Source organism: Acanthopagrus latus, chromosome 7 (assembly GCF_904848185.1).
Source record: "Acanthopagrus latus isolate v.2019 chromosome 7, fAcaLat1.1, whole genome shotgun sequence".
NCBI classification, from domain to species: domain Eukaryota; kingdom Metazoa; phylum Chordata; class Actinopteri; order Spariformes; family Sparidae; genus Acanthopagrus; species Acanthopagrus latus.
The window spans coordinates 7,448,663-7,462,331 of record NC_051045.1 but is presented as its reverse complement, the minus strand read 5'-3'; the positions used below and the strand labels follow the sequence as shown (position 1 = coordinate 7,462,331).

Here is a 13,669-nt window from a genome sequence, read left to right as displayed (position 1 = left end):
TTTTGGAAAGAATGCGGCTCTGTAATAACATACTGTATCTCCTATCTTTTGTATCTCTTTATTAAAGAAAGCTCTGCTTTGCTCTGCTGCTGCCATGTTGCCCGTGCTGTTGGGAGGATGCCTGGCTCCTCTGGGACGTCGCGCAGTGCGGTGACCTTGATAGAATGAGGGGAGGAGTGAAGGCGAGAGTGGCGCGTCCCCAGCAGGTGCTGCACAACTGTGTGTGACACAGATGGGCAGACGCATACAAGTGCGCATGCAACATGCATACATTATGCAAATACACCTCTTCCACATACATTAATGCAAATACCTGCACACACGCACCATTTCCACAATACACATATTTGTATATTTTTGCCACTAGACGCTTGGCAGTAGAAATTCATGAGATTCATGAGAGGGCTTTTATGAGCATCTGACGTAGAGCTGCAACAATGAAGGCGCACTGTCTCGTTTTGGGGAAGGAATTTTAATTGGAAGAGAAAAATATTCATTGATTGATTTTCATACGTAAATAAACAAAATGAACAAATTATCCTTGTTTTTAGAACTGAATAAGCTGAATACACATACTGACATTAAGGGACAACACAATTTCATACTGTTTTACTTTGTTAATATTTGGCGGACCCTGCCATCATTTTAGCTTCAAACTGCAGTCTGGGGGACCTTATTTTCCTCTGTGAACAGCTTATTTATTCAGTTACACAGAGTTATACATAGTTTGAATTATTTCCCTATCACATTAACGTCAGTATCGACTTATCGCGACACCCGTGGTCCTCAAATCCTTGATGTATATCTCAACTGTGCAGCTGTTTCGACTGATGATAAAACTATGCTTGGCTTGTTTTGGAGCATATGGAAACTATATGAGCTTTGTTTCAACCTCAGGAGCACCGTATACTAATAAAAGTTGTACATTAAGCACTTTGGGAGCCACATATATCCGTCCTCAGAGCGCTCCGCTCTCTTTTCCATTCTCGGGTTGTTTATGCTCTCAGTGGCTCCTCGCTGCAATAGGGAGTGAAATGAGCAGCCTCAACAAGGCCTTGGGGAGCTGGAGAGAATCAACGCTCGCACAACACACCAAACAGTAGCACTTGGACAGATTCTCTCTGCTCTCTATGAACGGAGTCGACGGGGAAGAGTTACTTCCTTGACCCGGCTGGCTTCCCCGTTGCTCTGTCTGACCATCTGTGTCGCAGCTCAGCCCAACCCAACCCAATCCGGTTCAGCTCCTTTTCCCATTCTCCTTTTCATGCGCTGACATTTTTATCCTCCTATTAAAACTTTTAAGGGCCCATTATCTAAGAGGAAGGAATGTTGCTTTAATAGTGTGGTGGCTCCATGCTTAGGCCCCTTCTTTTCAGTTTGTAACCAACTGGCTAGCTGCTTAATGTTCTCCAGCCAGCGTCGAGCAAAGAGGGGACCTTCTCCCCTCTGAGACGTATGTCAGCACGGACCATGAGCCCTCTTTTCACTGCCCCAAGCACTCAGAGCAGACTATAAACCCTTGGCATGCCTTCAACTACTTCAGCCCCATTGTTTCAGTCTCGCCACTACATGGTTCTCAGGTTTAAGAGATCTCGGTGAAGAACTTGTGGCCTCCATGGATCTTTTGTCCGAGGATCACAAGAGTCGGCATCTTAGCAGGACCACCATCTGAACTTCTTTTCTTTTTGCGCAGTTCCCGCGTGTCACGTTTAAAACTCATAACCTGCCGTTGATCATATACCGTTGTTTGTTGTTTTGGTAGGCAGGTTTTAGTTGAGAAGTCCAGCAGAATCCAGAAGATGGTCCACTTCGTGTCAGACATTATATTTTCAGCAGGGTACTGAGTTTACTGAGTTCTGGAAAAACAGCTTGTTCATTCGTAGCTCACGAGCTATCGAGTTTAAATTACAAGCCACTGGCTTTGATGGTGATGTGTGAGCTCCAGTCAATCTCTCCACACGGCTATCCATTCAGACTGACATGCCTGCAGGAGTTGCTATCAGCAGTAAATCCTAATGTACCTTTGCTTTTTTTTTTTTTTGTCCTCTCCTGCTGGTTTGTAGAAAAGCAGCGATATGATGTGACCTGCACTTGATGCACCAACCTGCAGGCATAGAAACTCATCCCACATATTCAGCTAATGTTCCACTGAGTCATGACGGACACTTAAATAGATTCTCCTGAAGATTATTAGCTTCAGTCACTTTTTGCTTATTGATCTTGCTGTTGAGAAAAGCAAGCAGTGGATCTGCAAGATCTAAGTGGACATCTGTATCAGGCTCTAAGGACAGTTGGTGAAACAGCTGATGAAGCAGATTAGCTGATTAGTTTTGTTTACTGTAAAACTCTTTAAATTAATAATAACTCAGGAGATTTTGAATATTTAATTGTACAGAGAAAACATGAGCTCTGAAGCCAAGTTTTAGGGGTATAATGATTAATAATAATGATTTTGATAACAAAAAGTTAAACAACATTGATTCCCGCTACAACTGCATCACACTACTCTTGGCATACACTTAAATGTCCTAGAAAAACAGACAGTTGTGGTTCATTGCAAGGTTTTGTAGGAATGAAACAAAATCTGTATGTTGAAGTCTGTAATGTGACCTTCCCCGTCTCTGTCACCTATCCATGACTGTGGACAATTTGTTTAAGTTGTTTAATACTGCTGGACTGTGTATTTCTTTGAGAAGGACTCGGGTCGGATTTTCCGCTACAGTCCAATAAAATGTGACTATATATGTTGCTCGTTCTTGTGTGCTTCATCTCCGCTCTGCTAACAGAGAGCAACAGGAGCTACAGTTAGTATAGAAACAGAGCCAGTTAACATAAACAAATGACCGGTTTCCAGCCCAACACAGAATTTCCACAGAGCACCTTTAAGCTAAGTGAACTAGTTTCTGGCTGTAGTTTCGTATTTGTGGCATCAATCCTCTTGTCTAACTAAAAGAAAGAGAGCAATTAGACATATTTTCCAGAATGTTGACCTGTTCCTTTAATGCACATGCTACTATAGTACAGAGTGCAGAGAGACCTGGGGGTCAAGACCCCTCTAACAAGATAAATCAGAGCAGTCAGCGAAGCAGCAATCAGTCTTTGGTAGGACTACTTAAGACATCTTGTGATGTGTGAGGAGGTCACAACAAAATATTCTTTAACAGCAAAAAAGGTTGGGAACCACTGACCTGGTGTACAGAACAAAAAAAGGATTTATTGGCTTCTGGCAACAGCATCAACTCGTAGTGTGGGGTGCAGAGGTCACGACCTGTGTTCGGAGGACAAAGCTGTGGCTCCTTTTGCAAAGAGGAAAACTACCACTTGTTTTCTTTGGTTAATTGCAGTGTTCTTTTTTTTTTCCCACCACAAGTGTAGCAGTTTTGATGACGCCTGTCCGTGTTGAGCTGTATCCACTCCGGTCAGCCCCTCTGTAGCTATTTGTGAAGACTCCTTCACAGTTATAAGACTTTGGACTCCTACCCAGTCCTCTGCCTGTGAAGTGGTCCGTCATAGTTTTATAAGTTTCTTCATATAGAGTTGTATTTTTCAGGGGATTAAGGCACGTATGATCTAGCATTCTTTTAGGTTTATTTCCCTCGTTCTGTCCGGTCCACCTTATGAAAGCAGCGGTGGCTACATACATTCTATACTTAAGTAGAAGTACTGATTTAAATTCTAAACTCAAGTAAAAGCAAGAAATTAAAGGACATTTCTTCTGGCCATTTTGGTGCAAAGCTAAGTGAACCTCATATCTTATTAATAAGATTCAAAGACTATTAAATGTAAACTTGTTAAACTAAAGATACTTAATCATTTCCCTCAAATGCATTGAAACTAAAGAAGCAAGCCTGTTTTGTAAGTAGTAGAAAGTACAGAAAGTATTTGTACTTTCCCCATATTGTAACTTCCCACCTCTGTATAAGAGGATGTTATTCTTTCTGCTTCCCATCATTTGGTAATGATAAAAACTGGAGGCCTTTGGCAGCCGGTTAGAGTGAACAGCACATGGTGGATGATAGCTGGGCCTGGCCTGCAGAAAAGGACCATTGTGTCAACACTTTGGCTTTTATTGGTCCTCAGAGAGATGAAGGCCCAGGTTCTGGCCCCAGCACGACATGTTATTGATTGATGGGTCTGTAGCTTTGCATAGAGGGGCTGCATAAAAATAAAGGGGGAGTGAAGTGAGTTTTGGGATGCATAATACAACCTTAGTAAGTAATCTTTAGTCCGGTGGGGTTACTTAGTTGGAAATTCAATACTCTGTCAAGTTCATAGAAGTCTGTTTCTGGCTCTGGCCTCAGATGGACACAAAGCCAAGGAAAGGGACCACTGAATTCCACATCCTACTTAAATATCCACATGACTCGCTGTGACATTTGCAGCACTTTACAGCAGCCGCTCTGTTGATGCTCATTCATGGTCACTTCACTCCTGCAGTGCCTTTTTTCTTTCTGCCTTCAGAGCTGGAGCGCCGGCCCCGTGTTTGTTCAGAGTCTTTGGGAGCGCTGTCGCTGCAGTTAGAGTCTGATAGCTCACCCCGTCTGCAAGAACGACAACAGCTCAGGCAGGAAAGTCTGAGAGGATTGTATGACCTTGTGACTCTCGTTGACAGACTTAAAGTGATGGAAAGTATTTAACCAGGAGGTCAGAATTGTCTGTCACACTTGCATCGTCAGCTACTTGACGCAAAGAAAAGACTCAAAATAGATTTCAAGCCACAAGTAGAAATACATAAAAGGGCAGGTTGAGTTCTTGGCAAACTGTGTGGAAAACAAGAGGGCATAGTTAGAGGAGGTTTTGGTGGCGAGAGTTAAAGTAGATGAATAAGTAATTAAGGATAGAATAATGTAAAAATAGTCCATTTCTGTCAGGCTGAGATTGTTTTTTCCTTGTAGCCCTGGAGGCAGGGACGCACATGAGAAACTGTACGACAGCTCACGGTTGTCAGACTGACACGCTACATTTGGACATTACAGTAGAGGAAGAGTGCACAAGGTTATATGAGCTATACTAGGTGCTGACACTTCCTTTGCACATATGCTAATGCTCAGATTTATAGCAAAAAAAAAAAAAAGTTGACTAATTAAGAAAGTTAGACCTCCAAACACCCTTCAGTGTGACGGCAGATTTAATGAGACATTAATGGAGACGTCTTCTCGCTCGCTGCCTCCCTGTTCGCCAGAAGAGAAGGAAAAGGAGAGAGATCTGTTTGGTTTTTAATGAGCCAGAGACGGCTGGGGTTTGTCACTGCATCTGTAGCGGTGGCAGGGTTTCACAGCGGCAGGAGTTTTAGCAAAGCAGAGGAGGAGCACCGCGTTCATTTGTGCAATAATTGATGACACCGAGGTCTCCAGTCTTGGAAAAAAGCGTGTGAAGTGTCTGTTGTACCTCTTCATCAAGCATTTATACATCACACAGACATTATGCATCTTTGTGTGCATCCATGTTTAGCGAAGCTTTGAATTATGAAAGCCTGCCTTTTTTTTTCAATACTGCCTTCGTTTGGTGTTTTCAGAAGTTGTTCACGTTCTCGCTGAAGTGCTTCAACTTTGATGACTCATGAAACCGTGCACTTACACCCTTATTTTCTGTGCAGTCCCTTTTGATCTCAGTCTCCACAGTCAGAATTTAAAGAAGGATTTTTTTTTCAGTGTTCCTCCTTTCTTTTCTTTATGGGGGATTACCTCAATTAAAATTACAGGTCTACGGGATCAGCTCCTGCTGGGTGTTTTATCCTTTCTGTTGGCAGCCTCCTTTTTTTATAGCCTAAGCAGAGTGAGCATGTTCCAACAAGTGCTTGGATCTTTGTTAAGGGGTACTGGGCATGTCAGTCACCAGCAGTAGGCATATATGTGACTGAAGGTCAGGATGCGTGTCAGGCATTTGAACATTTTCACTCCTCTTACCAGCTCTGTGATACATAAAAGCTTAAGAAATCTTTCAAACCAGACTCTTGGTTTATTGAATGATGGTCTGATTTAAAGGGACAGTTCAAAATCAGGACTCTGTTTTTGTTTTCTTTTCTCTTGCCTGATTGTTTTGGTGTGATTTGCTGAGTTTTGGAGATATGTCTGCTAAACTAGATTGCAGTCTGCTTCTGGTGCTCAAAATACATTTAAAAAAAGAAAAAATCACAGCAGCAATGTCACTTTCCAGAAGTCCTGACCCAGTTACTCAAGATAATCCATGGAGGTTGTTGTGAGCAGTTACATGTAGGAATTATTTTCTTTCTGCCAAACTTATCTTTTGAGAACCAAATTAAAAAAAAGTTGTTCAACTCTGCTATCTTGGGCGAAGCACCTTCTCAAAAATTAAGTCATTTTTCATCTCAAGCTGACCTTGAGAATACAATTCAAGCTTTCATTAAACCCTCTAGATTATTGCAATGCCCTTTCTTCTGGTTTTAATCAAAAAGTCATCTCTCTCCTCCAACTTGTTCAAAATGTGACTGCTGGGACCAGACCACATTACTCCAATCCTTGCCTCTCCTCACTCTTTGCAGTTTTAGATGTGATTTTAATGCATTAATGGTTACTTTCAAAGCTCTGCAGGGTTTGGGCCCAAACTTTTTCTTGACTTACTGGTTCCCTCTTAACTAGGGATGCAAATTTTAAGCATTTTCATTCATTTGTATTCAGAACTCCCTACCCAAGGATCTCAGGCTGGCTGCTTATTCTTACATAAAATCCTTCTTATGATGCACATTCAGTAAATTGTTTTAATACACCTCAGCTATGTTTAGAAATGTCCTATGTAAATAAAGTTATTATTATTACAAACTACACCCACTGACCATGCAGATGGAAGTGTGCATCTTCTCGTGAAGGAGAGAATAGCTAACTCAGCTAACCAAGCTAGCTAACCAAACAGCTCAGATGAGAAAAGGAAATAGTTTGTCCATGAAACTTCCCACCACAAGGTCTGTGGATTATCTTGTGTAACAGAGTCATGATTTCTGAAAAGAGACATTCCTGCTGAGTCCCATTATATTTGAGAGAAGGCTACTGGCGAGATCTCATAAACTCGAAAATTCTTTTGAGCTGAATAGTCCCTTTAAAAAGCGTGTAATCCATGTCGCAGTTTAAAGATCAACTCTCACTCCTGGTCTCCCCATTTCCTTCACAGCACAACCAGAAGGTACAAAGGAGGGACCTACCTGCATGGACAAGAACCACGGCTGTGCGCACATCTGTAGGGAAACGCAGAAGGGTGGCATCTCCTGTGAATGTCGACCTGGATTCCAGCTCACCCGAAACATGAAGGACTGCAAATGTAAGTCGCGTCAGCCACAGTTTCCCCTCTGTGAAAACACACACACACTCGCACACATACATGAAAACACACACAGTAAGGAGGATTTATAGGCTCCTCGTGAAAAGGTGTTTGGGGTTGGAAACCTGCCGATGACGGATAATTGCGCTCATTCCACAAATGCCTTCCAACAAGGCTTGAAGTAGGCTACTGGCATTAACGTTGCATTATCAAGCCATGACTAATCTTCTGAGTGGTCCTCATAAAGAAAAACATGTTTATCAAATAAGGGGCGATCATTTACACAACCAGGGCAAGTGTGGAGGTTACTCGAAGGGGACTGCTCTGATGGACAGCGCACACTTCCTGTTGCTGTGCAACGGAGATCATCCTGTCAGAGCTGGGGCCAGGGCTGATGGGGGATTTGTCTGTGTTTGGATAAGGATTGGAGAAGTGTTATTCTATAGTTTTTCTGTGACAGCCCAGGAAAAGGGCAAAAGGCGCTGGGATGGTAGGGTGCAGACAGGATGGCGGTGGAAGCCTCTGCTCGCTCGTGCTCTTTTTCACTCTGTCATCACAGGTGTGTTTAAAGTGCCAAGGTTAATGCTCCCTTCGCTCGCGAGCACATAAATGTATTTGCACTCAAAGACAAACACATGAACACACATACAGTATCCCCTACAAGATCTTACTCTTCTCATCATTCATGTGTCACTGACATGAGTCGTTGACTGATTACGTAAGAGATGTCTTACACGATAAAAAATGAGTTCACTTAAAGTTTTCTGCAGAGTTAATTATATGCATTAGAATGGAGACTGTGTTAGTAGCTCTCAGGCGGATGCTCTTATCCAGTGAGACGTACAATGAGTGAAGAAGTTCAGCCTCTTGCTCAAGGCCAGTTTGAAGATTGTGACCTTTCAGCTTCTCCGTAACTCCGATGCAATTCATTAGTGGTGCAGGATAAAAATATTTCATCTGGAGAGTAAGTAATGAATAAGGCTCTGATACTGATTAATGAAGCAGTGCATATGTAAATCAATGCATGCCCTTCTCCGCATTGTGATACACATATTTGGACCTAGTTGTTCACTGGGTAAAAAGCAAATGAAAATGTTGAGTGATGTCTAAAGGTCCCACTGGTTTGCAGTGCTCTAATACAGAGCTGCAAGTAACGTTTGTTTTATTATCTACATTTCGTCCATTAATTTGTTGGTTTGTCAGCAGAACTACATGTAAACTATTGAACAGATTATCATTGTCCTTATTGCATGGAACTTGATGAGAAAAAAATCTGGTGTATTTAGGTGGCTGGTTTCGATGAGTCACTCCTTAAATGTGTTTTCATAGAGAGGAGTCTTTTTCAGGCGCTGTACGGTAACAGATAGTGATAGAAACCTGCAACTACAGTACCACCAACATGCAGCTGAGATAATAGAGATTCAGAATGGTGATTATAATGGTTTTAACGTGTCTTTCATGGTTTTAAAAGTATATCCGAACGAATTTAACAGATTTCGTTGCAGATCCAGATTTAAGTAGACTGCGCTAAGCAGGGTTGAACTCAATCTGATCTTCTTAAAATAGGATTAAGTAGTTATGTGTGAATTAAAGGGAAGACATGTTGGGCCTTGATGCAGGTATGCATTTACTGCCTCTCTAGTTGTTAATTATTTTTTTTCTCGATCAATAAACAGTTGTGTGGTCTGCAAAAGTTTAGAAAAATGGTGAACCAGAAATTATTCACTTTTGAGAAGCTGGAACAGTAATGTGGGCGTCTTTTCCTCAGCGTTAGAATATTAAGAGTTGTGAGTTTGCTAATCCACTTATTTGGAGGAAATCTGCAATATGAAGCTGTGCTTACCGAGTGTGCGTCCTTTGAAGGAGGACTGACTGCAGCTGAGCCTGCGATATAAACAACACAGTGCGTATAAGGAAGAGTGCGTGTTATCCTGCGGGCACTCGTGTCATACCCTCATCTCTCTCTAACCTCATTTATTGCATCTCTCCAAATGCCAGAAATACTTTAAGATAAGAATGTATGTCCTCCTGTGCAGTTTATGTTAACTGTGTCCTCTTTGGTAGTGACGTGTAACTATGGTAATGGGGGTTGCCAGCACATCTGCGAGGAGACGGACCACGGCCCCAAGTGTTCGTGCCACATGAAGTTCGTCCTGCACAGCGATGGAAAGACTTGTGTAGGTGAGTCATCTCACCCCGATACAACGACCAAGGGCAAGAAGTAATGGATTTTGAATGAGGAAATTTTAAAAGCGCAAATGATAAACTCGGCATCCAATTTCCAACAGCAAATTTAATTAACTTTTGAAATGAGGTTTATAGCGATAAAATGCAGTTTTAAGGATTCTTGTTACAGTAAGCCTGAGCCCTCTCTCTCTCTTTTGATCTGTGACATACAAGGACAAAAGGCGACCACCTACTGTGCTTTCCCTTCTTCTTCTTCTTCTGCTGCTGCTGCCACTGCTGCTGCTGCTCCAGTAACCTCTCTGTCTTTGCATCTGCTTTGACCTCTCTTCCCCCTCCACTTCCTCATTGGACAGCTCTCCCTATTCCCTCTGTCTCTCAGCCATGCAGTCAGAATGCACACCTCTATTAGCCCTTGGGTCACTTCCTCTGCTGCCTCCCATTTGGGAATAACTCACACACCTGACCTAACCTTCCACTGGCATTTATCAGTGTTTGCCTCAGTTGACTTATGTTGAGTAAAAATCATTGAGCCACTCATGCATATTGAACCGTTCTGAAGGGCAGTTTCCTGTCCGATGGGACCTGCAGGTGCAGTAGAGTCGAGGCACAGGTCTCGATAAATGTGTGCGGATCGCGCTGTAATCGACCATCATAGAACATGAGCAATAAAAGTGGTCAGGTGTACATTTCAGATATTTTATCCCCAATTTAGTGTCATTAATGGTTTCTGTGTACAGAGCAAACCCATTTGAGCCAATTTAATTTTGCACTTTGCGGTGTTAGTAATGGAGGCTTTAGTGAGTTGAGCAGGATGTATTTTCATTGTTAGGAAGACAAACATAGTAATAGAATTAAAAGCTACTCCTGCAGAGCAAACTGGCGAGGTGGTTGCTTGGTTTCAGTGGCTGTTAAGTTTGAGAGCTCGGTTTGAGTAGCGGCTGATTAGCTCAGTGTTTCTGGATCCCCTTTATTACCGCAGCCCTGATTAGAGCCAAACCTATGTCAAGGTCTGGTCAGCCAACCTGTCATTATTTCTGTACCCTGCTAGGCCAGGAGGACGCCACAGAGTTGACCGCAACCAAATTATATGCCTTAGCTTGTTTTGTTCCCAAGGCAAGGCAAATGCACATTTGGTGTGCCAGATTAGGAAGCAGTCAGCCAGTTAAAATCTTTGATTTCCCCCTCAGAGTATGGGGTTTCAGAGGCGGAGGGAGGGCTGCTCTGCGGTCGACACGGGGACGCTCCATCTCCCAGACGCTCTATTAGTTAATAAAACCTCAATAAAACAAACAATCTGCCAAATGAACCACTAAAGGGAGAGTGAGTGACAAGAACGCTGGAGGACCTTCAGTAAGGCCCCACTACTGTGCACCAGGAGTGTAACTGTGTACAGTTTCCACCACAAGAAAATATTCAAAAGAAATGCATGATGAAACCTCTGTTTTTTTATGTAACACTTTCAAAGCTGCAGGAGTGTGCACTGACATGTCGAGTTGCTGTGCCAGGTTTAACCCTTGGCACCCGAAAACCTGCAGACACGCTCGAAAGGCATGTTCTCTTTATACAATCGCCAAAATGACACATTGCGTTTATCATAACCGGAAAAAATGTAAAAGCAGAAATCACTGTCTGACATTCCTTGAACAAACCATGTACTACAAAACACGTCTGTCAGGAAAAGCACACAAATCTAAGATTACAATTATCAAAGAAATGCAGCCTGCAAATGTCTTTCTTTGTGATATACTGCACACAAGACATTTTTATTAATTCTCCTATACTTCTAGCCATGAGTGTGCTGTTTCCATTGAGGTGCGTGACTTATATATTGCTGTGGAAATGAGACCACAGCGAGCAAATAATGCCCAGAAACTGCTTGGAGAAAAGCTGCTTGGAGCTCTGAGGGTTAAAGACAACAAATACTTCCTCCCTCTTAAAAAAAAAACAAAAAAACATATTGTTTTTTGATAAATACGACTTGTTACAAGATGCAGCAGCTACCTCCGCTTTGAAGAAAGAACATCCATTTTTCTTTCAAGGCTTAAAAACTAATGCTTTCTCTTGGAAGGACGATCCCATATTCTAATCCTGAATTAAGTTAAAATAGTGTTAAATAGCAGAAGCAAGATAACCATGAGTGAATCCCGTGGTTGTTGTATTGTTAATCACTGCCTGCCACGCGTGCAGTGATAATGACTTCACAGCGCGCCACATTTGGAAATGGTATAGCAGCGACGAGTAGCATGTCGAGTGTATCCATAGCAACCACGCTTAGCGATGACATGCTCCTGCTTAGTGTGACTGTTGATCTGGAAAAATGATTAATTGAATCTCTGCGTACTTCATCCAAAAGGAACATGGCACCTGGTTACAAAACAGCTTCCACCCCTTCAGCGGCTTTGTCGTTAGTCTGGTTGGGCTCTTTCAGTATGCTGCAGCTTCACTGTTCAATCCATCTTGTGGGGTGTGTTCATATGCGTTCTGCCACATTTCCATTCATTTTGTGGTGTCTCTCCTCACCCAGGCTCGGTCATGCATTCTGTAATAATACGCCACGCGCTGCTCTGTTTGGAGGTGTCGGTTCTTTATTCTTCCTGTCTCACCTCTGTTGATACCTCGCATCATAATATAGGCAGGAAATACATTTTAGTGTCTGCAGGGCTTTTATGGATGCCACACATGGACTCTTCTCTCGCTTTCTCATTTCTAAACACAAACACACACACACATACACACACACACACACACACAGACAAACACACACTTTGCAGAGATGTTTGGGTAACTCTTTAAAGTAGCTATCACTAAAGGGTAACTCCAACAATTTAACATTTTAGAGTGTGTTTACAGGTTAGGGTTAGGGTTGAGATTGTTATTTGTAGTTTCTTACACGGTCACAGAAACAATTCCCACAGAGATGAATCTTTTTGTGAAATAATGAGATCCTTTTATCAGAAGAAACACAATTCTCACTCTGAAATCTCGTGAGGTGAGCGGTTGCAGTTGTTGCCTAATCTCAGTCGTTAAAATAACATAAATTGCCAGCCATAAATTATTTCTAGTAGTCCCTCTAAGAAAACTCCAAACTCTTCTCTCCAACTCTTTCCACTGCCGTTGTAACAACTCACATCTCAGAGATTTCAGAGCAAGACCTTTTCTTGAATGAGGCTTGTATTTCTTATGTTTCTTGTGTTTTTACAAAAAAAAAGGATCTTATTATTTAACTAAAAGGTCTCTCGCTGTGGGAACTTTTACCTTAATTTTGACACTAAGAACAACAATCTCTGCCTGTCAGTAGCAAAAACTTTTGGTGGAGTTTCCCAGAAGGATTAAGTTGCGGCCATGGCAGCTGTGCGTGGCTGCCAGCTGAGGCGCTCTACAGGACCAGTTCTAAAAACTTAATTGGGCCCAGGTTTGAAAATACCAGAATTCCCCTTTAAAGTAAAATTATTGACTATAAAAGTCCTAAAACAATCATTTTTTTTTTTGTGCTTAAATGTCTCTGTATCAAGTAAGTTCAGATATGTGAAAGGAGCAGCCATCATGTGGAAGCATTCACACTGTTAGCACAGCAAATCATAAACATTAACAAATAGCAGGCAGATGCAGACTTGCTCAGGAGTTCAATCATCTGAAGAGTTGGCCGCACTATGCCAGACACACACGCACACACACACACCCACACACACATGCACACACAGAAAGAGAGCAAAAGATGCCTTATATAATACAAACAGAAAGCTACACAAACAACCACACAAACATATCCTGCATGCATGCATCACATGCATGTAAACACATGTAGTCTCCATGCATATGTGCATAACGTAAACACTCTGTGCTCTCATTTCGGGTGGTCTGTGCATTCATTCATGCTGGTGTGTTCAGATGTGTCTGTCCTCTTAACTGCTGAGAAGCATTTTTCCTGGATGCTGCATGTTGGGACTGGGACACGTTGGTTGAGCTGTGGCAGTGAACTGTGCATGCTTTGTGGTGTTGGTAACCTGCGACTGTCAGAGTTGAGCAACTGCTTACTTATCTGGCACCGCAGAAGATCTCCTGCCCTCTGAATGACAGAATGACCAATTCAGAGGCTACATGCTTTATTGGAGGTGATTTTTATCCCGAAATAATGTTCTTGTAATGCATGGGTAAACTCTGCAGTTCTTCCTGCTATTCTAAAAAAAAGACCCTTTTACCTTTTTCCATT

The 13,669-nt window shown here is 42.3% G+C and overlaps 1 protein-coding gene across 2 annotated transcripts in view; it reads left to right on the top strand.

Moving 5' to 3' along the window:
* The window catches only part of scube3 (signal peptide, CUB domain, EGF-like 3), an 83,811-nt gene that overhangs the window by 42,272 nt on the left and 27,870 nt on the right, over nt 1-13,669 (top strand). For both annotated transcript variants that reach the window (XM_037102992.1, XM_037102994.1), the window contains exons 5-6: nt 7,126-7,272; nt 9,337-9,453. In XM_037102992.1, the coding sequence (XP_036958887.1) occupies nt 7,126-7,272; nt 9,337-9,453 (264 nt within the window). The remainder of the gene's footprint in view (nt 1-7,125; nt 7,273-9,336; nt 9,454-13,669) is intronic.